Raw genomic sequence first — 27,271 nt, forward strand, 5'->3', positions numbered from 1 at the left:
ACGACAACATCATCCGCAAAGAGCAGAGACAAAATCGTGTGGTCCTCAAACCTGACACCCTCCGGCCCCTGGCTGCGCCTAGAAATTCTTAAAACAGAACCGGCGACAAAGGGCAGTGCCGGAGTCCAACATGCACTGGGAACAAGTCTGACTTACTGCCGGCATTGTTTTGGGCTGTAAGCCCGCTCAGGTCAGCTCGACTTTGCTCTCCTCGCGTGGCCGAGATGAGTGCATAGAGAGACAGTCCAACAGCTGTAGCGATTACTGAACTCATCAACGTTTTAGATATATGCTGTTACTCTCCTTTAATCTGTCATTCCCGGCATTTTCCAACGCCCCGTTTACCCCAAACCAAGTAACTCACCAGGTGGAGATCTCTGCATGTGGAGTTGTTGATGCACATGTTGTCAGCGCAGTCATCCACGCCGTGCTCACACCTCACGCCAGCGTATCCAGGGTTGCACAGGCAGTAGAAGCCATCGACCACTGGAAGGAGAACCACAACAAAACATCTTAAAGCAGAACCGATGCATTTCTTTACTTTCTACTCGGCCATTGATACATTTTCTGGTATTTCCAATGTCTTCGTCACTCTTTATTTCTTCGTCGGTCTATATATTTGTTTCATTCTTTATTACTTGTTCTTCTCTAACTATTTCACCTTCTTCACACCACCATGTCCTTTTTCTATTCCCCCGTTGCCTCCCCCCCTGCTCCAAATAATAACGTACTACAGTGTGTGTTAGCAGGGCCCTATCTTAGCCAGGGAACGCCCATTCAGACCAACTGTCATGCAACAGGGTAACAGCATCAGGGACGGTGATGGAAGTAATTGTGTCAGTTGTCCCTGGGGAGTGAATTTATTACAACCCCTAACCATAGCAGGTCTCAGGCCTGTTCATTATCCCCAAGATATACCACATAATATATGTCACTCTGTCTGGGTGCGTGTTGCTGCTATCACTCTCATTACATGTTTCAGGTCCTGGGTGGCAGCAGCATCACTCAACACAGCTCCTGGATGCTGGGGGCAACTGGGAGTCTGGATGCCTGGGGACAGATGGCTGGGGACAGATGGCTGGGGACAGATGGTTGGGGACAGATGGTTGGGGACAGATGGTTGGGGACAGATGGTTGGGGACAGGTGCCTGGAGATAGGTGCCTGGAGATAGGTGCCTGGAGATAGGTGCCTGGAGATAGGTGCCTGGAGATAGGTGCCTGGAGATAGGTGCCTGGAGATAGGTGCCTGGAGATAGGTGGCCAGAGCTGGATGGCTGGGAACAGATGGCCTCATAACAGAGCGAATGGGTTTGTGAATAGCTCTGCTCTTCCTGGTAACTAGCTGGCAGGCAAAGCCGAGCTCCAGGTCCGGCAGGTCTGTCCATGAGCCCAGAGGGGGATCACCAGCCATCCCGGCCCTTCTGCTGTCAGGCTCCCAGGCCCGCCCAAGCCAACTGGCACCGGCCAAGGCCTCTGGAGGGGCTCTCTGTTGTTTACAATGAGTAGTCAGGAGGACAGCCGGACCGCCTGCCAGAACCTCTTCCCCAGTTCAAATAAGTGCTTTGAATGGTGCGTGTGGGCAGTGGGGCCATCAGCAAACCCAGCGAGGTCCAACAATTAAGACCAAATACATCCTAAATAGAATATAGACCACAGGTCACACAGGAAACTAGCCTGTGTCACTTCCAGTTATCTAAGGCTGACGTGTTCCATCTGTCTCCCAAGGCATGTACATGCATGTGACATGACGGCCATATTGTATCTATGGCAACGACCATGTTGTATCCATGGCAACCATTGTGGTCCAGTCTACGGCGATGCAGTGGCGTGACATCCAGCGCTTGTCCGCCATATGTTAACAAGACTTTGAACAAAAGCTAAACACAGTGAGCTTCTGTTTTTGATGATAACTTTAAAGCAACGTTTCTTCAGAGAAATAACTCAGCTTTCATCGTTTAGGTCATTTCTGATCCTTAACCCAGACTGTTAATGTGATCTACGAGTTGTTTAATCATTTCTGTTGCAGATGGAATACATAGGAGATGAGAAAAAAAAAAAAATAACATATTGGATGGATTGCCAGCCAGGCAGAGGAGAAGGAAAAGACACATTCTGCTTCGGGGCTTTGATTGTGAATGTGTTTGTGCGTGTGTGTGTGTGTAGTGGGGGGGTTGCAGGGTTTCTTTGATTGTATTAACCATGTCATTAATCATCCATTATTTAAATGAGGATGCAGCATTGATGCCTAATTGATTGCCTCTCAGTGGTTTAGATTAAAGAAACCATCAGGAACACAGCAGCGGCGAAGAACGCTCAGTGTCAATGAGCCCTGGTCCCAAGGAGGGGGCGAAAGGGAGGGGACAGGGCGCGATTCGGGAGGCAGCCGTCTCTTTCAGATGGCATGAGTCCAGACTCATAGGGCTGCTTATTAGCTGCGGGGTACTGACCCACTCCAACAGTACCTGTCAGAAAGCAGCGATAAAACACACACACGGCTGGAGTGTGTGGGGGCGGTGGGTGTGGAGAGGTGCGTGTTTGTGCGTCTGTGTGTAAGACAGAGAGCGAAAGAGAGGTGTGTGTGTGTGTGTCTTTTCAACGGTGATGTGTGATCTGAGCCCTGTCTCTATGGGGATATAAAACGTGTGTGAGATGCGGGCTGCCATTTAAGACAAGGGATGCTATTCACTCTTCTTCTCAATGTCTCAGTGGAAGCCATCTAAAGATAGCCTGTGTGTGTGTGCGCGCGTGTCTGTGTGTGTGCGCGCGCGAGTCTGTGTGTGTGTCGGCGTGTTTGTGCGCTTCACCGTCATAGCAGAAGCCGCGAAGGCAGGGGTCCGAGCTGCACTCGTCAACGTTGATCTCACAGCGGGGGCCGGCGAAGCCACGCCCACAGCGACAGCTGAAGCCGAGGGGGAAATGGAGCCGGTCAGGCTCCTCTACGCATTCAGCGCCGTTCTCACAGGGGTTGTTGGCCTCGCAGGGGAGGAACTCACAGTTCTGGCCTGGAGGCAGAGAGAGACTGTGTCAGAAGTAAGATACAGTAGCTCACAACTCGTACCTACATCACGGCAGCAAGGCAGAGGATGAACACAAGGAAAGGAGAGAGATGTCTCGCGACGGACATCATCCCTTCACGGCAGGAAGGCCGAGGGGCCAACCGACCGGGGACTCATGCAGAGACAGCGTCGTCGAAAAGAGTGGAGTGGGGGAAGATGCGGGGAGAAGCACTGTCAGGCAGACGTACAGGAGAAGATAACTGCCATACACAACTGCTCTCTGGGGCACAAAAGAAAGCCATTCTCAAATGTCTTTCGGCGCATCTGCGTAATTGATTTAATTTGATGTTGTGTCTAATATCATTTAATGAAAACACTCTACACATAACTGGACAAAGGTGGGGGATGACTCTAAAAAGGGATGTGTCCCAAGTCACCACTACCAACTGTCTACTGTGGGATTCTGCCAATATACTTGATAATACAGAGAGCCAGAACATGAACTGCTAATTAATAGCTAATTAACATTTAATTTGTGCTTCAGTCCCAATGCTCAGTTACAATTACAAGCTCAAATTCCCATAGGTGTGAAGACTACAAATGTTACTGAAGAGTTCCGACAATTTGGATGCTTTATTTTAATTAAAAAGACGAATGAATTATTTGGATAATATATATAAATATAATATTTGTAATGGGGTAGGCCATTTCCAACGAGTAAATACGTGAGAAATGCCAATCCCTATGTCACGCGACTACTGTAACCTGCCTAGTTAGTTCACTATGATATACAGGAAACAGCAAGGGGCTTTCTGGACAAACCCTTAAAGTCATGTTACAAACCCTTAAGGACTTGGACAAAATTACTCTCCTCTTTAACTGTGTGAATTTCTGTTACATGGCCATTGCTTTGCTGTTATCTGTTGGATAGTTTTGGGTGACTAATCTATAGGCCTCTTTTTTCATCCCGGATTCGACAAGGGGAATTATTAGCCAATGTGCCCTTGAGCAATGCACCTAAACGCATTTAATCACGTCTGCGCTGTGGATAAGAGAGTCTGTTAAAATACACTAAATGTGATATAAATGTTATCAAAGAAAAGAAAAGTTTCAGTTTTTTTCTGTGAGAGTAAAACACGCTAGCAGGGCTTGACTGATGACTTTTAATCTGTTTCAAATAGACTTCCCAACAGACGGCTTTGGAATAAGCAGCACACTACACCTCCACAAAATGCAATATCAACAACCCACTGCAACTCCAGTCAGGCCGAAAATAAGTCCCATCTGTCTATAAGAAGAGAATCGCTGGCTGGAGGAACCATCAGGCCACAAGGACATTATGAGGGAGACGATTTCTTGACGAATGCAGGCTGACTCCAAATGCAAATAACTAAAATGATGGAAGAATTAGAAAAGGCAAAATCTTTTCAAGAAAGAGAGCAAAAAAAAAGAAAAGAAAAAAAAAGAAAAAACATGACAAAAACAGGGAATGAACGGCGTGAATAAATGAGAGCACATCTGCATCCCAAATGGCACCCTATTTACTGTGTAGCGTGCTACTTTTCACCTGAGCCCTGAACACAACTGGGAACTCAACTGTGTGTAGGGTGCGATTTGGGGCACAAGAAGTTTTTTGGGGGGAAGTGTATAATTTCCATGCAAAGTTTGACATATTAAAAGAAGTAGTCCTCTTTCCTACCTTTGAAAATTTCTGGAAAAATTATTGTTAAAAAAAGCAGGAGAAAATACACAATTAGGAAGATGGAACAGCTTGAGGTAAAGATATTTAAAGCTCTACCGTGGCACTGAACTCAATGTCTCAGTTTTCAGCCCAACTAAACCCTACAGTAATTATTGTCATTAGGGGGTTGAACATATTTCTGAACTATTCACTAAGGTCTTCTAAAATTCGTAATTCCGCTATCTACCTTAATGCTGGACTACATGTAACAGTACAGAACATGTCATTAAGAGAGAATTATTATTTTTTGCTTCTCAGCTCCTATAAGATCAGACAGCCTTGAATTTCCATTAGAGTACAATGCCATCACTATTGTTCTGGTTAGCGTTCATAGTGATGTTAGAAATCACATGATCACTGACAGCTGAGGGAGATACGAACTGGTCGAAATGTGATTACTGGTTATCGACTGATTTGCACGTCCCTGCTTTGGATTCTGGTGATCAGCATAGAGGTCAGAGGTCACACACAAAAACCCAGAAATTAATAAAAGCCAAAGCAGCAGGCTGTCGGAACCTCAGCGGGCACTAAAGAACCTCAGCAGGCACTACAGAATCTCAGCAGGCATTACAGAACCCCAGCAGGCAATACAGAACCCCAGCAGGCACTACAGAACCCCAGCAGGCACTACAGAACCTCAACGGGCACTATAGAACCTCAGCGAGGTCCCAGATTTGGATGTAGGGCGAGGAGAACTCTGCTACTGTCGACGGCAGGAGTCGGCCAAGCCACACAAAGGCATACAGCATTAGTGTGGACCAAGATAACGGAAGCTAGCAACACCATCTCTGCGATTAGTAATGTGTTTCATTTTCTTTTGTCTAGCATCGTCACAACCAGACAATGAAGACACAGCAGTGTTGCTGTGGGCAGAACGGTTCCAGACAGGTGACAGAGGGACACTCAGGGAAGTTAATTATCTCTGTTGCTTGTCCCCATTCCCTCAGTGTTCATTACCTTTAAATTGGACACACACACACACACACACACACACACACAGAGAGATGAACGCACGTGGAAGCCCTTGCACACATTCGCACACCTACAAACACACACACCACCTCTTCCTCTCAGTGTTTATTACCTTTGAATGGAGTCAGACACTGACAGTGGTAATTGCCTGGCTGGTCAATGCAAGTGGCTCCGTTCTTGCACGGAGAAGAGGCACACTCGTCAACGTCCAGCTCACACTCCGTACCTTTGATGCAAACAACAACGGTGTCTGGGACGTTAACGGGTAAACACTGCTAAGCAAATAAGGCGTATGTTTTTTAGGGTCAGCGACACAAGCAGCAATGCTACGTCCCAAACGACACCCTAATTCCTAGTGCACCGGGTGCCCTAGGAAGTCCAGGTACCCTAGGAAAGGGATGGAGGGCCGTTTGGGAGTCGGGCCGGTTAATAATGAGATGCCCAGAGGAGTCGCCGGCCACATCTCTCCTCAGGCTTCGTTCCTGATGAATTACTCAGAGTGGAGCCCGAGCATGTGTCTTTAATGGGGGTTCCTGTCTGTGTGTATGGGACAAGCATCGGATCGGCTCAGCTGAATCAAACTGGAAGAATCTGCATCCACAGCTTTGCCTAATGGCACATTTATGTGGATACTATTTAAACCCAGCCTGGGTTTGCTAAGCTAACGCGACCAGACGCACATTCCGTAGGTTTGGTTGTTAATGCCCCTTCAGTTCGATATACGACCTATGGAATTGAAATAAGAGAGTTAGACGCACTGACCGGTAAAGCCGGGGAGACAGAGACATTCGTAGCCGTTCGCCAGGTCCACGCACGTGCTATTGTGTCGGCATGGTGACGACAGACACTCGTCAATATTCAGTTCACAGTTGTCACCTGTAGAGAAAGAAAAGGGAAAAAGTCAGGAGGAATGAGCAGTTTCATGAAAATTCCCATGCCTACCAATTAAACCCAAACGTTAAAAAGAAACTTTCTTTTGAGCAGAAATCGCATAAGCCTCTGAGGTATCCATCTTCTGAACAAAAAGAAATGAAAGACCTACCGTGTAGACGACTATTTACAAAAATACCAATATCCTCAATTTGCATAGATTAATTTACTTAAACCCAACTTTTTTCAAAAGAATTCCCATTGAAAGAAACTTTTTCCAGTCATCATGTATTTAACCAGAGGTCACATTGAGATTGAACAAGAGAAACCCTGGCCAATAAAGCGAGAATAAGTGGCACTGAGGAATAACGAAGAGGCCTCTCAACTGACACTAGAGCAATTTTCTCTTATGTTCTCCATATGGCCTTACATGACCCAGGCTACATCCAAAATGGCACCCAGTTCTCCCTTGCAGTGTAGTGCTTTTGACCAGAGCCCAGTAAGCCTGGGTTAAAAGTAGTGCCCTACAAGGAGAGCAGGCTGCCATTTGGGATTCAACCCCAATATATTGAACATAATGAACACTGGCATAGTTGTAATGGCTGCACACCTCAGTCAGGACAGAATTCATTTACATGCATATAAGAATATTAGCATAGCTAATTACGCGGCGGATTGCGGTAGGCTGTCAGGTTATATTGCTTTAAGATATGGCTCGATAATTTAAAATAATGATTTCACTTACCAAGGGAAAAAAGACATCACCGTACATTTTATTGAATGTCTACATAATCACATGAAGCCCAAGTCACACTGAGATACCATTACCAGCAGAAACGTTAGCAAGCCCCCATTCACATAGACTGCGTAGCATATGTTACTGTCAAGAAAACCCTTTATAAACAGCTGTTTTTGTTGTGATTGACGTATGTGACCCGCGATCAGTTGGTTGCGTCTTACTTTTGAATCGCACAGGATGTTTCACAAGAGTCACCATACCTGGGGGAAGAAGTTGCTGCTACAGCCAAGGTCTGGCCGTGTTGTTAATAAACCTGAGACGTTTAAGAGTCTTGATCTTTCGACACAGCTGCTTTTTCAACTAAAATGTGGAATTTTTGAGTTTCCCCGGCAGGAGACTGCCCATGCTGTAGAAATTGCTGCGATGAAAGGCCTGGAGTTGGGACCGCACGCAGACTAGTTGAGACATGGGAGAACTTCAGATGGTTGGACACAACTTGGACCGCAGCGTTTTGGATATGTTGGCGAGGTTTGAAGGCACAAGCCTATTTAATATTTAACTAGAATCACAATCATACACCTAGAATGAGAGTTGCAGTGGTCAAGGTGGGAAATGACAAGCGTTGGGATTAATACATGCAGTCCGCAACCTTTCAATTCACAAAATAATTTTTTCTGTTTTGGGCTGGATGTGTAAAACTTGTGCTTAATATTTAAGTAGAATCACAATCATACTTCAGTCAGCCATGAAATGAAACCAAGCGGTTTTGATGACTCGAGGCACAAATACACACTTATATTAAATGGTACACAATTTCCACGAACCCCTTCTGCCTCAACAGCTCCACTTTTTCATCTAGTTGCCAGAAATGACAGGACGTATACCTAAAGATCTGCACCACTTTCTGTGTTGGATAGGGTTGTACTCCACTAATGTTGTACAGCCTTAACCTGAAGGAGCTGCTTTGACGTTCATGTATGATGTAACCCCACCTAAGGTCAAGGCATAACAGCAAAAAGACGTCTACTGACACTAGCTGGCAACTACACCAGGCCTCATTCAATAACTGGCACGGGGAGGAATGAATGAACAACAAATGAATAACTTGAAATTGGATCGATGCCGTGCAGTTATAGATCTAAAAGGAAGAGAACAGAGGAGAGAGACTGAGCTTGTGTAGGGAGAAGAGCCTTTGTGACATGGAGGAGAGTGGTATCAGTTGACCGACCTGCCTTGAAGACTGACCGGTCGGGGGGAAGGAGATCATTCTGAGGGAGATAACCAGGGAGTCGGCCAAAAACAGCACGCGGTTCAGGAAAGGACAGTAATAAAGGACAATAATAGCGAACGGTAATAGGGGACAGTAATAGAGGACAATAATAGGGGACAGTAATAGGGGACAGTAATAGGGGACAGTAATGAGGACAATAATAGGGGACAGTAATAAGGGACAGTAATGAGGACAATAATAGGGGACAGTAATAAGGGACAGTAATAAGGACAATAATAGGGAACAGTAATAAGGGACAGTAATGAGGACAATAATAGGGGACAGTAATAAGGGACAGTAATAAAGGACAATAATAAAGGACAATAATAGGGGACAGTAATGAGGACAATAATAGGGGACAGTAATAAGGGACAGTAATGAGGACAATAATAGGGGACAATTATAAGAGACAGTAATGAGGACAATAATAGGGGACAGTAATAGGGGACAGTAATGAGGACAATAAAAGGGGACAGTAATAAGGGACAGTAATTAGGACAATAATAGGGGACAGTAATAAGGGACAGTAATAGGGGACAGTAATAGGGGACACCAGCCATTGAGGTGGAAAAAAGGCTCCTCATTCCTCCTTATATACAGATGTACAAGGGAACAAATGGATTTCATTTTCACCCTTGCTAACTGGTATATCTGCTTTATGGAATTCTATGATGTAACTGTCGCTGGTCCACTCAAGCTTAACATTGTTGTCACCCGTCTCCCACTTGACGCCGTTGGAGAGTTCCTCAATGAGCTCGACACCTAAGCTCATTTCCTGACCATGACTCACCAGTACTACATTACGCCATCTGCCATCTATTCGTGTCGTTCCGTCACGTTGTTTATACTCCATTTCCCCTTTTCACCTCACCGTTTCCTGGTCCTGTAACGCTCACAGGGCAGCCGATGCCGTTTACCTAATCCTAACTTTACAATGTTTGCATGCTAATCTTAGCGCTTCCCCTTTTAGCTCTCTGATCACACCTTGGTTTATTTTACCATGTCTGTCTTTCCTCCAAACACACCCATTCAGCCACTACCCAGATGGTCTTGAGCCGTTGCAATCTTAGATTTCTCTCTCCCACTGCTCTCTCGTCTCCAATCCTATCATCTCTCCCTTATGCTAAATCCTCCTCTCTCCTGTCATCTGATTCTACCTCCTGACCCGGCTTGACCCTTCCCTGCTGCTCCATGGCTGAGTGACTCAAGGCAAGCTCATAGAAAGGTGTAAAAAGAGAAGAAAACTGAACTTCCATATGATTCTCCCCCTTTACATTCTCCTCTGTCTTACTTGCTAAAGCCACTTTCCATCACGAGAGTTTGTGTCGATTTTTCTGAATTTTACAAACAAATACATAATACAAATATGTGACTTTCAACAGATTTGATCTGGATTCTAATTAAACAAGTTGACATGTAACAAAGTCTATAGACTCTGTGCCCCAGCGTAGTGAGAAACTTCCGCTTTTGTCTATATTGCAGTTTCCGGTTTACTTACTAAGACTCATCCGCATTAGTAAACACCTAAACTCACCACAAGATGAGTGATGCTGTCGTACGGGAAAAAAAGAAATATAATGTACGTGACTCATTTAAGTTTCAAGGTACAAGTGGGGCATCATTTTAATCAGGAGAATGTCCTGTTTTTAATAAAATATGGCTTGCGCCATTCAATGACTTCAAACGCTAGACTAGAAATAGTCAGAAAAGGCTATTTTTTATATACTTCCACGTAACGTAGGTTTAAGCGCTATTAATACCATATAGGACCAGATGTTTACTTCCTATGCCAGTTGTTATTTTTCTGTTTCGTTGTGAAATGAGGTTACAGTAGTAAAATAAAAGAGGAGACCTGTTTTGGTGCTTTTTTGAGGCTATGAAATTTTCAGGTTGAAGAGGCTGAACGAAGGTTTGTTTCAATTCACTTACTATGGGGACGCGCTAGCGTTCCAGCTCAGCCAGCTTTCTTTTGCTGTTTTTGAGGGTTGGGTGAATTTTAATGCGTTCTATTGTCCTGCCTAATACTACACTAAAAAGGAACACGTCGCTAACTAGCTTAGCCGATAGCCGGCCGGCACACCACAGTAAACTACTTACCCTCGTAGTTGTGCAGATAACTCGATACGTAGAGTTTGAATCCTTTGTTCCTCTTGCTTGTTGGAGCAGGGGACCAGGCATCAACAATTCGATGGACATCTCTAATGATTATTTTAGGCAGGTCTTGGAGACATCTACAAAAACTGAAATTTTGGGTGACGCGGATGATCGCCTTAAGTAAACCGGAAAATGATATGCCGACATCAAGTTCGTCCATACATTGTGCACAGAGACTATTAAGGCACCAATTGTTGTTGTTTTTTAATCTTCATTGCAACTACAAGATAACAAATAATTGAACTCTGGTAAGAAAATATTTCATAACATCCACACATGAACATGAACAAACCCTGCACGCTCAGTCCAGCTTTCAGCACAGCCAAGGACAGGCAGGAATAGAGAGAAAGACCAGGTGATCTGAAGGATGGATGAGACATTTCACATAATTACAGTGACTCTAATTAAATGGGAAAAGTTCAGACTTGGAATTGAATGTCATGGTCAAACGGCCCACACCGGAGTTTTCAGAATGCAAGAAACGTTTTTTGGACACCCGATCACTCCAAATGTCAAGAGTCCAAACCAGGAGTCTTCAGCACCGGTCTCCAGCCCCTCCCCGTCCCCCCTCCCTCTCTGCGGATGACTTTGTCAACCACTTTCAGTGGAAACGTGTCAACAAACGCTGCCTCAGACACTTGGTGTACTGATCCATTGTTCCCAGTCATTTATTCTACAACTACCCTTTCAAAACACTGTTTTCAACGCTGACATGAGGCAATCTCCAGTTCTTAACAACGCTCGCGTGGCCAATTATACTACCAATAAAATAATGTATATACCCTATCCAGGGATATTCAGAACCAGCTGTAGGATGCATCTTCAATCCCATCAGTAATGTTCTATATCTTAATTTTCTCATGTTTATGGTAACTATTTGTGTATATGTGTATTTGTTGTGTATGCTAGTTGCGTAGGGTTTTTGTTTATGCATTTGTTTTATTTGTGTCTGTGCTGTAGTACACCCTCGAAAATGAGATGCTGCATCACAAGTGGCTATCCTCATTCAATAAATTCAAATTAAATTTAAGTAAGCACCTCCTGGTAACTTGGGCTTTTTCATAGAAGCTACTTATTTGCCAGTTTACAGTTACCCAGAACAGCTTTACCTACTCATGTCACAAAGGTGGTGTAACTTGACAGCCAAGTGAGCAGCAGAATTCATTTGGCGACAGGGCGGCATAATTAAATAGCACATCATACTCAGTTTTTGCCACAAAGAATCAGATACATTGACTATGCAATAGTAAGACAGAGGGGCGCTGATTCCGATTTCTTAGATGCTTTCTCTTGTGAGATTCAGCCACTTCAGAATTGAAGGAGCGTGTGGGTGGGCAAACAGGTTTTCAGACTGGTGAGTTTGGACAAATGTCCAAAGTAATGGAAACGAGCTACTTTAGAACAGACTGTCTGCCGATCAGAGGAAGAGACGGCGGGTGGCATTCATGCCCTGAAGGTGATATGTCTTGGGGGTTACTGGCAGGCTAAGCCACTGGTGACCATGCTCTTCTGAGGCATCGGTTGGAATTTGGCCCACTGCCGAAAAAATATAAACCTTCCCCACAGCCTCTCTCTAATGTAGTGTAAACATGAAGGGGAAAAAAGGTAATTATTTTGAACATTTGCATGTCTTAACTATAACACTAAAAAGCATCCAGAGAGAGTGCAGGGTGCACGGGAATGGCCCATTAACTTTCAATAAAGTCTAAGGCGCGAGGCAGAGGCGGAATTCCATCCGGGCTCAAGCAAAGCAGAGGAAATAGAATGTGTTGTGTTCCTGAAGCGCTGCCGTCGCCGGCCAATCACGCAGCGTGATGTAGCGGCGCGTGGTGACACGTCAGAACGCATTCCACAACTGGCCAGCAGACGTGCTGTGCAGGGCCAACCACCACGGCCTGTCTGTCGAGAACTCGTAACCAAGCACACGCGCACTGGCGGCCGAAACGCTTGCCCGTCTATTGAAATGAGACGCCTGTCCGAGAGACGCCGCTGGCTGTGTTTGTGTTCAGCGGGGAAAGTCAGCCCGATCTGCAAGTCCTGAATCACAAATCAAGGCCCTTCTTTCCAGATGCAGCGCAGCCCGTGAGTCTTCGGACAGGGGCCGTCTAGCTGGCTAGGGTCTACGCTCCAGGGTTTGGGATTTGAATAACGATGGTGTCGACACATTGACAGTGTTCCCCCATGACCTCCCAGATCCACAAAATATAAAATACATATAATATTATACTGGTCCAAGCGTCCGAAGCAGATTCGATGTTGACTCCTAAACAGCCTACCCGTGATTCCGACTGGACACCGGCAGCTGAATCCATTCAGCTCATCAGAGCAGGTAGCTCCGTTCTGGCAGGGTTGGCTCAGGCACTCGTTCACTTCTGTCTCACAATTATTACCTGGAAGGACAGACGAGACGCTCATCGCATTAGGGTCTGCACACGCATAGGCCACACACACACACACACACACACACACCATACGCTAACACAGACGCATCTGACAGATGTTGATACATGATGATGTCAACGGACAACAGGCTAACAGACCGCCTTAAATCAAATAAGCTTACTTAATGACCTGAGAAGGGGAGGAAAAGGGGGAGAGGAAGGGGGGAGCTGGGAGCTTCTGCCTCTGAATAAATGGGTGTCAGAGGACGTACCGTGTCAAAGGGAACGTGGGTAATGGGCGCTGCGTTATGATATGTGGACAGTAAATAAGTCTTTTACAACACCAGCCAACGTGACGAGGCCGGAGGGCTTTGACGGCAAAGTGCAAAGAAGTCTGGGAAATGATGAGCGGCGGGGAGTCTGCCTTGACACGTCCTGTCCACAGCCTTGCTGCTCACCTATGAATCCAGGAGCGCAGAAACAACTGTAGCCATTGACAGTGTCTTTGCACAGGCTCAGAGGCCCGCATGGCTCCGCCCTGCAGTCGTCAGTCTTCACCTCACAGAACCGGCCTGTTGAGCCTGCAACAACAACAGACCAATCGAAACAGATGATTTGCTGTTTGAAAAAAATTATATTTGTTGACATCTGAGCAGGGTCATGGCCAGTACCATGGAAGCAATTAGGGGTGCGTTCCTCGAAAAGTATAATTTCTTTCCCTTGGCTGCTCTGGGATTCAAACCAGCGTTCTTTCGGTTACTGGCACAGGCTGGCTGAGCATGATATTCCCTGTATCTAAGTGGCAAGCACCTGACTATGAGTTATCAAACAGTTAACCTGACACTAACCTACCTGTTTCAGTTGATGAATCAACCTGCATGGCCTTTATCAATTCAGTCCAGGGGTCTAGTTGTTATCATGTAACTGAAACAACACAGGGTTGTTGGGTAGTACTGCATCAATCTAACGTTAGCTATATTTAGACTCATCTTGGAACTTGAATTAACTAGAAATATCACCACAGTTATATGTTCACAGTTCAGTGGCGGGGAGGCGATTTATTCTAGGTCATCTACAGGGGGACACCACTCACCGACGTTCATAAATACACACACACACACACACCATTAAAATCACAAGCCAATCTTTTTTCTTTCTCCTGTTGTGACAAGCTTACCGGGTAAACAACGGCACTCGAATCCTCTCAGCAGATCCACACACTTTGATCCGTGATGACACAGCCCGTCGACGCAGTGGCTTATGGGGGTTTCGCACAGCCGCCCGACATATCCATGCTGGCAGACACACCTGAAGTCGTTCGCCAGCTCTTTGCAGTAGAGGGTTCCCCCCGGGTCACAGGGATTGGACACACATTGGTTCATCGGTGTGTCGCAGTCGTCGCCTCCCCATCCTGTAAGCAGCGGGGTTTGGATCTGGTTGATGTCTGAGTGTGCTGAATGGGAGCTGGGCTCCGTGCTCTATTCTCTCAACCACGCGACTTCTGGCACGAGGGACTCGGATTGTCATTTGTCAAGACGCTCTCGTTGTTTCCAGGTGTGTTTTCCTTTATGCATTTTGTTTCCTAGCTTGGTAAAGGCCCGTAGGAAGACAACGCACTAGGAAAGAGGATTAGCGCAGTCGGGGAAAAAAAGTCCCACTTCTATCTTACATGTAGGATGTAAAGCCTTTATATCAACAATTTTAAATTAGCCACTAACCTAAATAACGTATGGATTTGATGCAATAGCCTACTCTAAGCTACTTGTAGAGTAACTACTAGTGATGAGTCGCTACCGGGAAACACTATGAACCATTCACCGCTGTTAATATTTGGTTAGTTGGGAACACCCAGAGCAATCAATAACAACATAAGAGGGCAGGTCTCCCTGGCACGGTCCCAAACTACCCCTCAGTCTATACATACGGCACCCATAGCCCCGGTCAAAGGTAGGGCTCTAGTAAATAGGATGCAATTTAGGAAGCAGACTTTAGCTTCCGAATGTACGAAACTGATTAATGTAGAATAAACAGCAAGAGCATATACAATGACCGGAGGACCTTATGGAATGAATTGCTTAGCAGTGATTGTGTACAAAGACGAAGGCATGATCATAAGGGCTTGCACTTCTCTACCGCTCCTCAGAACAGCTAAGCATAAAAGCAAATAATGCAGTTGAACTGTTTCCAGTGACCTTGAATAGCAGAGCCAGATAAGGCAATATATCAACGTGATGAATCACCCAAATGCAGGTGTTTTGTGCCGTTATGTAAGTTTACCGTAAGACAAACCAAACTCAAAGAGACCACGGCTGTAAGGGGATTCACCCCCTGGGATAATGGGTTCAACATGGAACTGTGGAACCCAGAAGGTTATTAACAAGAAAGGGTTCTAACCGTATTCAACCTTTATTATGGGACCAGGCGCAGCCATTTTGGTCGGGGAGAAATCTAAAAGTAGTCCAACCTGAATGAAAAGTAAGAAGAGTTTACTGACTTCACTTGGTAGGCCAACACATGTAAGGCACACCGTTCCTGCTGCACCAGGCGGATGGCAGTCAGGGTTTGATGTCAGGTACAGGCCGACGGCCCATTCAAGGCCACAGTTGACCCCCCTCCGTTCCACAATGACATCCTTTAAGACAGTACGCCACGTCCCAAAGCACGGACTGTCCCAGAACGCGGCTAGAAACATGGCAGCTAGCTCATTTGACCAGAGTAGCCCGCTCAGTTCGTTGATATGAAACCATCTTCAGAATGAGACAAAAAAGGGCAGCCCGCTACAATACTGTCTGGCTCGCTAACAAACACACAGTGCAGATTTACTGTAGGAAATTGTTTTACCCACTATCTTATCCCAGCCACGGCTGGTTGTCAAACTCCCTGACCAAAACTGCTGACCTTTCACCCTAACATAGAACGCCTCAAGTCCATTCTAGTGTTCTAATTCCTAACGATTTGGAAAGGGTTCCAGAGGGGATAGGGGGATCTACATGGGAACTTTCAGAGGATACGGGTCGAGTTAAGACCAAGTAGGAGTTGTTCTACTGAGGCACGTTGGTTCTAGGTAACACTGTATTCTAAAAGGTTACTGCGCAGTGCTTTGTGAGACAAGGACAACTTTACCTGAAGGGCAAGAACAGCGAACCATTCCGGACAAGACATAACAGATGCCTCTATTTTTGCATTTTGACCTTTGGTCTGACGCACACTCCAAGACAGGTGTGGAGCAGTTTTTACCTGGAAGTCAAACAAAAACATTATCAAAGCAACAGAGGAAATTGTTTGTGGACAAGCGCACCACATAATCATTTGGACCCAATAGTTATTGCATAGCACACAAGCTGTACCAGGTATTACATACCACACAGTAGCAGATATTAAACACGCTGTACCAGATATTACACACACTGTACCAGATCTTACACACACTGTACCAGATCTTACACACCACACACACTGTACCAGATATTAAACCTGCGGTACCAGATATTACACACACTGTACAGGATCTTACACACGCTGCACCAGATATTAAACCTGCGGTACCAGATATTACACACGCTGCACCAGATATTAAAACACGCGGTTCCAGATATTAAACCTGCGGTACCAGGTATTACACACGCTGCACCAGATATTAAAACACGCGGTTCCAGATATTAAACCTGAGGTACCAGGTATTACACACGCTGAACCAGATATTAAAACACGCGGTTCCAGATATTAAACCTGCGGTACCAGGTATTACACACGCTGCACCAGATATTAAAACACGCGGTTCCAGATATTAAACCTGCGGTACCAGGTATTACACACGCTGCACCAGATATTAAAACACGCGGTTCCAGATATTAAACCTGCGGTACCAGGTATTACACACGCTGTACAAGATGTTAAACACGTCGTACCATGCAAGCGGTGGTGTGCATCGTGACATCCCATGAACTCTGCGGCATGAATGACTGCGAGTGTGAAATAAGTCACATTCACCAGAGAGCTCATAGCGCCCCAGTGGCGGTGATGCAACAGTCGCAGGCAGGCTGCTGTTGGAGCCAAAGCTACAGGGAGACATACTCCAAGCCCTGGATAGGAATCATACGACGAGGGTCCCTCCTGTATGTCAGACATGCTTAATGTCATGCCAGCTGTCTATCTCTTATGGCCAGAGGGAATCTATCTTTCTCTGTCTCTCTGCCCCTCCACCTCCCCCTAATCTAACGCCGCTTCTTTATTCATTAGGTCCTCACCTAGTTAAAGCCCTCTGCCTGTCAGCCTGTCAAAGCCCATGTCATGTGTCATCCGAGAGCAGATCGAACCCGCACTGAGCTCACATTTCAGTCGGTTTCATCACTCCACGACAACATGTGAAAACGACAGAGTAATGGCACTGTAGAAAGAAGTATCCACCTGTTTAGTAGAAGATAAGCATGACATGAGCATTTCAAAGTTCACGTCAGGGAAAGAAGAGACAAAATCACTGTGTATCTTGTTTTATTCAAAACACAGTTGAAGGTAGAGGACCAAATCCAGAAGTGTGTAGTTACCTGTCTGAATCTCTGTGAGAACGTCCCCCCCCTGTGCTGTCTACAGGTTCATATCAAATGAAGCTCAATGTAAGGATCTTATGCAGAATAAGTATGTATTATGTTTAAGTGTTGGGGTCTTGTATCTGTCAGTCAGACATAATCCGTACTCCACAAAGGATTGTAAGAGTATTAACATCTCAGTTTGAGGCCCTTTACTCTGTAGTCTCGCTGTCGGGAGCAGGAATAAAGATATATCTAACAAACCTGGGTTCAGGAATGTTTTTGATGATGCTGGCACTCCCAGTGGGCTACAGTAAACACTGTTGGACTACTGGTTCATTAAGCGAGGAACGCTCAATCAAACAAAGTGTGCGAAAGGATTTCAAATAGTATTTGAATCCATGTCTGATCTTTAAAACCCCTCTGTGCTCTTCAAGTAAAGCTGCTCCTGAGTCCCTAAATTAGCAAAAAGCTTAAAGTGACAAATCGTAAAATCCACAGGCCTCCACATTTAACAGTTACAGAACCATTAACGGGTTGATACGTTGGTGTGTGGCGAATTACTTTGTACCCCACAAACATGAACACACACAAACATGAACAAGACATTTGTCTGAGCATGAAGGCCAGTTTTTTTTTCCCCCCCAGACATAAATCAATAATGACTTAAAATAAGGATAACAACATTATTCTCTTACCGGCAAATCCCACTGGGCAGACACATTCGTAGTCAGCAACTAGGTCAATACATGTGGAATTGTTGGAGCAGAATCCATAGTCACATTCATCATAGTTGACTTGGCAGTTCTTCCCCTCGAAACCTATCGGCATGGTCACATGTAACACGCAGAACTGGCAACATACAGAACATCACACTTTTCAAACCCACGTCGAAAATAAAACTATAAGGCAAAGTAAGAGATGAAGCCATCCAGAACCAGCAGGCCTGGGAAACGTACAACAACGTCCGGTGTGATTTCGATTATTTTTCCTGTCGTTTGTTTTATATTTGTCTCCGCCTAAAGTTTCTCATTAAGATAATTTCGGTTCACTCATGTTTATAAAAATCTGTATTCTATCTCGATGACATCATAAAACAATCCTCAGACTCAAACGCCCGCTTCCCGTCATAAATCGCTCATGGGCCTTTCTGCCATTAAGTTAGGAGTGCGAAGAGAAGGGGGACGCGGAGCAATCCGCGACAGTTCTGACAATCATTTATTTCGCCGCGGCGCTGACATCCTACCTGTGAGACATACCCCTGATTAAACCTTGATTGCGGACGAGAACTATTATGCATTATTAATGGACACAGGATAATCGTCCGATTTTATGACACGCAGAGAGGTGGAAATTGGTTCCGCGTCCCAAACAACGCACTCGCGGCCCCCCGCTTTCGACAGGAGACCCGTAGGGGTTACAGCGGGACAGGAGGGCACCCCATGCGGGTTAGGGGGCCAGGGCGCGGTTTGGAAGGCGGTTCTGGTCAGTCGCGAGGAATGATGAGAATGCGGCCGGCATCGATGGAGCTGATAGGCCGGCATTAGTCATGGGCGCCTCTGGAGCCACAGCCTGTGACAGCGCTAATGACAGTCATTTTGCAGCGTGACCATGCTGTGGAATACGCTTATGAGAGCATAAAATGTCAGAAAATTGGGAGTGTGGCTAGTTGAGATCTACGGCTCGCTCTCCTCCACCTCGTGGCATTAACCTTTTATCTATTTTTTTTCTCTCCTCTTCTTTTCAGACTGGCGTCTTGGCGGCGGGGACTCAAAGTTAACAAACTGAAGACGTTTGGGTGATAATCAGGTGAGCTTTTATTGTTCTTTTATTTACCGCCCGGCAGCGGTTTTATGGGTGCTTCGGTCATAATGCATGTGCTGATTTTTCTAGGCACTAATTAAGTGCTTAATTAATTTATGGCCTTGGAAGAGACAACACAGGGATCACAGGGCACAAATGTATTTATTTTTTGTCTCTGTTTTTATAATTTTATTTATTAAAAAAATCTTTGACTGCCCTTTGTCTTATCCAATGTCATCTATGGTCCAGTATCATTGCAACAACTACCAATATTTGAAGAACACAGCAAGCTTCTTTCTAAGTACTGGCACGAAGTCAGTCAGCTTTTTTATCTTAATCGCTGATATTTCAATCAGGATGCCACGCGGGATAATGCCTGTGAGAATGCGCTTAGGAAGATTTTTCATCTAACAGCACCATCAGCGATCAAGCCTAGACAGTGGTGGACAGCTTGGTCACATGAAAAAGCATCTTAGACTGCTGCACTCCCGGGTATGCCTCCACATCCACCTTTCACTGATATTTCAAGTAGAGAACGATTTAATCAATGGCATTCAAACTGCCTTCAATACGGGGGAACAGCTTGGGACTGATGGAGATCGGGGCAGCAAGCCCGGGACCTACCGGCAGGACAGAAGCAGTAATACAGGTCAATACCGTCCACACACACAGCGCCGTTCTGGCATGGCATGGACTGGCAGTCGTTCAGATTCTCCTCGCAGAACGGCCCGCCGAAGCCTGAGCGACAAACACAAACAACAGAGGTACGCACATTAGTTTTCCTTACTTTATTTTGCATTTAAAACCAAATTTCTCAGGACATTTGTTTATAATTTTTTGCACTGAAAAGTTACGGAGGCAAACACACACAAACACACACAAACACTAACACACACACTCATTACCGGAATCCCTTTAGTTGGTTTTATCCATCAGCCAATTAGGATTTGTCTGACTTTGTTTCCCGCTCTGAAGCTGCTTTACAAAGATGTCATTGATCCAGCGTGTGTATGTGTGTGTGTGGGCACTCATGCGTGTTATAGTGTGCACCCTTGTGTGTGTAACTGCTTGCACATGTGTGTGTGTGAGTGTGAGAGAGAGAGAGAGAGAGAGAGAGAGAGTGTGTGTTTCTCACACACACAATTCATCTCTGCTAGACGCATTGAGCTTGATTACAAAGAGAGGACAGGAATTGGACGGGACTGATGGAGATTTTGTATAATGAGACTAACAAGATGTTGATTTTCTTTTCCCGGATTGGAACAGGGCCTGTTACCAAGAATTCTGGAATCTACTGTAACACTGCCTTTTCTCCCTGGGAAAAAGGCTTCCTGAGGGCTCCAGCCTAAAGTCCAGCCTCTTCATTTCATTTGACATGCCATGTCTGGTATATGTGTTGGTTTTCGGTTTTGTCTAGCAGTTATCGCATAGAAATGACAGAAGAGTACAAATGGAATGACATCCAAAAAAAATTGTCCCAATTTTTGTTGGATTACAATTCAATACGATGTGTGGAAATTAAAATGCGACCTGGTCGGGCCTCTCCGGGGAATCTTCCCTGTCACAGGGACTCATTGATCCGATCACCCCTTTCTTCAGTCACTGCACAAGGCAGTCATAGAACCACATTTCGTTGTGGTTTTAGCATTCGGTGTCACTTGATACAGAGAATATCCTGCCAAACACTGAGCCACATTAATACATGCATGTATTTCTCCCTGTGCGCTCCATTGACTTCACAAGCGAAGGACAGAAACATGTTTCAAATGTGTCGACATTTACAACAGCATATAGACTGCATAAGCCTATAGCCAATAATTCATGCCTGTAAATGTACATCAACATAAATGATGATGTATTCCGTATATATGTGCCGGATCTTGAATACAGCAGGTGTTCTCCAAACTCAGCCTGGGTAATGATGGCTTTCCATTCTACCTGGTAGTTACACTGCATTAACTCTGTGTCTCAGGTCGATATCGGTCCCTGATTAGATGTCTAGAAGAGACCTGTACAGTACTCCGGTTCCAAAGACCCAGTTTAGGACCAGTACATGAAAGCATATTTATCAGTATTATCGGTTGGGCATTAGAACAAACCGCTTCAACGTTTGCAGTTAGAATATATCTCAGTACTGGAGAATAAGTACATTAGGGTGAGAGTGTAATTGAGAATTGAGAAAGAGGATCCCAGAACAGTGTTTCCGTCAATCCAGTTAGTATGGACCCATCGTCTGATGACGTACTTAGAGAGCGATGTCTTGCGCAGGGTTTTGAGAAATGCACGCCAAAAATGTTAGCCGTCGCAGGAAGTATGCATCATTAAAGCACTCACTGTCGGGAAAGCAGGAGCTGATTGCTGCGAAGCGAACCACACAACCCAAAACCCCTCTTCCAACCGGCTGAAGACACACACTCCTGGTTAATAACGGGTAGTTAGTGGATGTCTGGAACATGTATCTGCAATATATTACATTAAACAGTCCACATCCTGTGTTGGTGGCGATTACAGGCGATCCTTACCTTCTTCCTTCAAAGGGAACATACACACACATCTACACCTCCCTGACTTGTTCAATAGCATCCAGAAGAAGAAAAAGAGGAACGACAGAAAAAGAGAATGAAAGACCTAAATATAGAGAGAGTCAGACAGAGAGAGGGAAAGAGAGAGAGGACTGAGAGAGTGCTGAGAGACAGAGAGAGAGAGAGAGAGAGAGACAAAAAGAAGGGGTGAAAGAGATTGAGAGAAAGACCGCACTGGGAGTGAGGTGTCTGGCCCAGTGTCTGACAGGCAAAGTGGAGGGTCCTCCGATCAAAACGCTGCACCACAACAAGCACCTCCGGGGATCAACCTTCAGCTCAGTCGGCAGAAACCACAAGTATTTGGTCATCAGGGGAAAATCAGAACGGAGGTGCAACCTGTTACCCCAGCTCTGTAGTTTATTTTACACCGGCCGGGGTTCCTTTCAAAATCGAAATAAAGAATAAATGACTTCCCAAACCCTGTCGTTGGTAACCTGGTTCTAAGACTACTACTTTCCAGTTCTTTGATGGTGTGATTCTACTGTGTTTAAAAAGAAAACAAATACCACATGAACCCGGGTGCAGCACGTAGTCACAATGTACCCAGGCTCTTGGTTGTCTGGGGAGTCTTGGAAACAGACCATGAACACTGTCGCAATATTGTCCAGATAAAGTCAATGCACCGCCTTCTCCGACTGACTGCTGAACAGCAACGCCCCGAGCTAAAGGGCACCCTCCGAGTGTTAGTTCAACCCCAAAGTGAGGACGTATCATGTAAAAAACATTTGTTTAACTGCATCGGCCCTTTAACAGTTTATTCAGGTGCTGGTCACGCAATGGTTGGATGAAGAAAAAAAAATAGAATTTGGCTGTGCTTAACAGCCTGCATGTTTCCATGGTAGACAATTACATAATTGCCAATTAAATGACTGGACGTAGCTGTGACAGAGGTCTAAGAAAACACACACACACACAGACAAAGCACACGTCAGGCTATTCCAACCCACACTATTGTAATGCTCAGGTCATTTCTAAATAATGTTTTTACTCAATACTTTTCATAATGTGCCTTTGATTGTCTTCATCTCTAGTCGGTGGGCACTTGTGTTTTCACACGGCGTGCGTCCCAAATCCCTCCCTATTCCCTTCATTCCCGGGCCTCGGGCAAAAGTAGGGGCTTTTTGCGTGGGAATAGGGTGGGATTTGGGACACACCCTATGCACCGTGATGAGGAACGGATGGACTATTGAAATCTTAAAGCCAAGTGAGTCTGTCACGTTGTGAACGTCGCTCACTATCGTTCATTACCGAGTCCCCAGGGTTGTGAAGACAGAATCAAAATGTCCCCATTTCATGCACTACCTTTGTGCAGGGTCAAAAGGGCGCTGGTCAAAAGAAGTGTCCTATTTAGGTAACGGAGCCATTTGGGACCCGTCCAGTGTCTTAGGTTTAGCAAAGCTTTTTCGACAGCTACTGGATCTGCCAGCACAGAAACCATGCTTTTAGCTTGTAAAATATAATTGACTGTATGAATACACAGCAAGGGCACTTTGGAATGAGATAGACCAGGAGGTACAGGTGCTTGTGTGAGAGAGTGTGTGTGTGAGTGAGTGTTGTGTGTGTGTGTGTGTGTGTGTGTGTGTGTGTGTGTGTGTGTGTGTGTGTGAAAATGCGTGTGTGTGTGTGTGAGAGAGAATGTGTGTGAAAATGCGTGTGTGTGTGTGTGTGAGAGAGAATGTGTGTGTGTGTGTGTGAGAGAATGCATGTATGTGTGTGTGTGTGTGTGTGTGTGTGTGAGAGAATGCTTGTGTGTGTGTGTGTGTGTGTGTGTGTGTGTGTGTGTGTGTGTGTGTGTGTGTGAGAATGCTTGTGTGTTGTCAGTGCACACGCGCGGGTCTGTGTTTGTGACACATATTTCCGTAAAGTTATCTTGGCAGGTGCAGCATTAAGGCAGTAGATAAGCCCTGCCAGTCTAAAACATTTATGTGCAGGCTGTCCGCTGCAACTCGTAATTTGCCCTTGAGAAGTGCGGCCAAAGCTGGGGGGGGGGGGTGGGGGGAGTACCACAAGAGGACAGAGCTCACCGGGAGGAAGCTCTTTCATTTACATAAGAAATCACTCATGATCGTTCACTCTGAATACCACATCAAGCATAAGTGCCAGGGGAGCAATGAAGTTGTTGGTTATTGATATGGTCCCATAAGCGTCCAGGGGATAATCACTCAGTTGGAGATGATGTTTTTCATTTTAGAGGAAGGTGTTTTGGTTGGACACATGGGTGGAGGGTGATGGGGAGTTTTGACATGTAAATGTTTTTGTCTCAGGTTACAGTCTGATAAATAGTGCATGCATGACTGGAGACACAATCGACGTTCAGTGTAAGAACAGTGCAAAGATCTCCTCGTGGGTTCTGTAATCTTGAACACTATTGACAGATAAACCCTAACCCTAATTAAAGAAATTACACTGAAAGATAATTCTGTGCAATCATTTATTAATAATAAATCTGCAGAAATGCAATTCCATGGCGCAGGAATAGAAAGTAAACCCTAGCTTTCATTGCTGGTGTTGGCCATTTTGGCCAAAATTACTTTCTTGCTCTATCAGTCTCTTACATTGACAGGGAGGAATTTTTGCCCACTCTTCTTTACAGTACTTGTGTGTCATGTTTGAGATGTTTCTTGCAGGCGTGGCCTGCTTCAAGTCTGTCCACAGCATTTCGATAGGACTGAGATCTGGCCGTTCTATAACCCTCCATTTCTTATTTATAATCTTTTCGGTTGTAGCTTTGCTTGTGTGTTTTGGGTTACTGTTCTGTTGCAAGATTGATGTTTGGATCAGCTTCAGCTTTTGACAGATGGCCTCACATTCTCCACAAGAAATGCCTGGTACAATATGGAATTCAAGGTTCACACATGGCAAGATGACCAGGCCCTGAGGCAGCAAAGCAGCCCCAAACCATAATGCCACCGCGTCCATGCTTTACGGCTGGTATGAGGTTCTTCTGTTCAAAGCGAAGATTTCGTTTTTGAAGAATGATGTAAAACAACTCAACTCTGACTCATCTCTCCAGAGCACATCGCTCCAATAGTTTTGGTCTTTACCCAGGTGTTGTCTGGTAAACGTAATTTTTGTCTTCATATCATTTTTTGAAAGCAAAGGCATTGTCTACTTTCTGACCTCCCATGTAGGCCACATTTGTGCAGTTTCTTTCTGATAGGTAACTCATGCCACTCATGCAACGCAAATACGAGCGTCTCTGCATTTCACTTTAGAATTTATAGCGATTGCATGGTGATTTTCAGTCATCAGAAGTAGTCATTGATTCTCAATCTCAAAAAAGACCAGCTAGCTGGCAAGCTCCTGAGAATCTGTGAGAACTAATACGGACACTGTTTTAAGAAGTCCAACATCAAGAGTGGAAACAAAATTTTACAAAGATCTATAATTATCTAGTAAAACTTATAAAACACCCCAGTGGCTTGGTGAAATTTCCTTTCAACGGTCAGCCTATCCTAATACCACAGGTAATTTGGCAGTGGGGGTGTAATTTAGGCAATTTTTGGCAATTTAGGCAATTGTAATAAATATATAATAAAAAGGCAACATCCAATGATATGCAAATATCATAATAGAAATTTCCCAGGCATCAACAACCTCAGTAGAACATCACACAGTATAAGACACTACACAGACAATCAGAAGAGAAGACTCATAGCCATAGAAATTGAATGATGATATTATATTAATTTATTGTAATGATTCTATGATTCTACTTCTATGCTCATCCCCGAGGTAATAACAGGTTGTCTTCTCTGAATCCCAGCCAATTTAATCTGCGCTCGCCCTGTGTCGGATTTTACAATCAATCGTCTTCTCTAGGGACCCGGGCCTCTCTGTGGAGACTATATAGATTGAAACAGATACCCCGCTGGAGACACAATCTATTCTTGACATTCTATTCGTATTGTTCCCTCGTTTAGAAAAAGAGCTGGATGATGAAAATGATGATGAAGACAGGAAACAGTCTGATGATATCTAGTATGTATATTGCCATTTTGAAATGAACTAAGCAAGCAAGATGGAAGACGACGGTTCATATCGATGAGGAGAACAATTCCATGGATTGTATAAAAAAAATTAAATGTCATGTTTCATCAGCAGCAATGTATTCCCCAAAACATGCTATGCCTGCGTTTGAAAGACAATATTTCAGTTTCAGCGGGGGGAACATACCTTTTTCACAAACACACAAGACGTTCTGCCCGTTGTCAGTCTCAGTACAGTTCACTGTATGTTCTTGGCACAATGCTAATGTGCAGAGGTCCAAATCCACAGAGCAGTGTTCCCCTTCAAACCCTGAAAAACACACACAGGCACATTTAAAATACTTCATTTGAGTCCACAGAGTTTGTAAGACAATGCCTTTTCCTTCGAGCCCCGAAAAAACTAGTTTGCTACAGGATAGAACTGACATAAAAAAACACCCCTTCAGCAATGGGATCCATAAAAATACCAGGGCACGGTTTTGTCTGTGCACAACAGCTGTGTCAAAACACTGCTCCTGATATTTTCACTTTGCAACCATTTTCTTAAAAATGCCACAACTGAGCTGGCAACAGCATGAGAAGCAATAAAGAGAAGACAGACTCAAACAAACGTGGACAATTTTGAAAGGCTCCATGGCGCCAAGCCACCATAAATCTGATTCATTTACAAAATGACTATAAAATACACATTTTTGGAATGCCAAACACATTTTTCGGCCGTTATGTTTTATTAGGAGAAAGACACCTTTTCTCCAGAGGATTTATGTAAAGCATTGATTCTGTTCTCTGGCAGTAAAACCTGCTGGCCAGCACGCTAATGGGGTGTGTGTGTGAGTCCGTGTGTCTGCGTGTGTGTGTGTGTTTTTGTCCGTGTGTGCTAATAGAGAGAGAGCAAGCGAGAAAGAAAGAAAGAAAGAGAAAGTGTGTGTTTTTCCACGTTTGATAATAATGTGCGTGTCTGTGTGTGTGTGTGTGTGTGTGTGTGTGTGAGTGAATCACCGACATAAACATCAGTCCTGCCTGCCTCTACGGATCCATATGACATTTGTCACATGCAGCAGATGCAGCGTCCAAACGGCACTGATAGATGAAGCCGCATCGATACCTTCTGTTGTAAATAAATCCCCGGCCGTCGTGTGTAACTGATACCTGGTCAATAGCGGCAGTAAATAGGCCTGGCCGATACATCACGTCTCATAATGGAACAGAATATGACCTTAATGAATGCCGGAATGGACCTCATTTACC

The 27,271-nt window shown here is 45.0% G+C and overlaps 1 protein-coding gene across 1 annotated transcript in view; it reads right to left on the reverse strand.

The window, feature by feature from the left end:
• The window catches only part of eys (eyes shut homolog), a 296,854-nt gene that overhangs the window by 212,496 nt on the left and 57,087 nt on the right, over positions 1 to 27,271 (reverse strand). The window contains exons 13-24 of the mRNA XM_020046358.3: positions 26,211 to 26,333; positions 20,077 to 20,190; positions 18,348 to 18,470; positions 16,247 to 16,360; positions 14,301 to 14,534; positions 13,582 to 13,704; positions 13,019 to 13,132; positions 6,472 to 6,585; positions 5,822 to 5,935; positions 4,696 to 4,707; positions 2,805 to 3,002; positions 365 to 486 (exon numbers count right to left, since the gene is read on the reverse strand). Coding sequence (XP_019901917.3) covers positions 365 to 486; positions 2,805 to 3,002; positions 4,696 to 4,707; positions 5,822 to 5,935; positions 6,472 to 6,585; positions 13,019 to 13,132; positions 13,582 to 13,704; positions 14,301 to 14,534; positions 16,247 to 16,360; positions 18,348 to 18,470; positions 20,077 to 20,190; positions 26,211 to 26,333 — 1,505 coding nt within the window. The remainder of the gene's footprint in view (positions 1 to 364; positions 487 to 2,804; positions 3,003 to 4,695; positions 4,708 to 5,821; positions 5,936 to 6,471; positions 6,586 to 13,018; positions 13,133 to 13,581; positions 13,705 to 14,300; positions 14,535 to 16,246; positions 16,361 to 18,347; positions 18,471 to 20,076; positions 20,191 to 26,210; positions 26,334 to 27,271) is intronic.

The sequence above is a fragment of the Esox lucius genome, chromosome 5 (assembly GCF_011004845.1).
Source record: "Esox lucius isolate fEsoLuc1 chromosome 5, fEsoLuc1.pri, whole genome shotgun sequence".
Taxonomy (NCBI): Eukaryota; Metazoa; Chordata; class Actinopteri; order Esociformes; family Esocidae; genus Esox; species Esox lucius.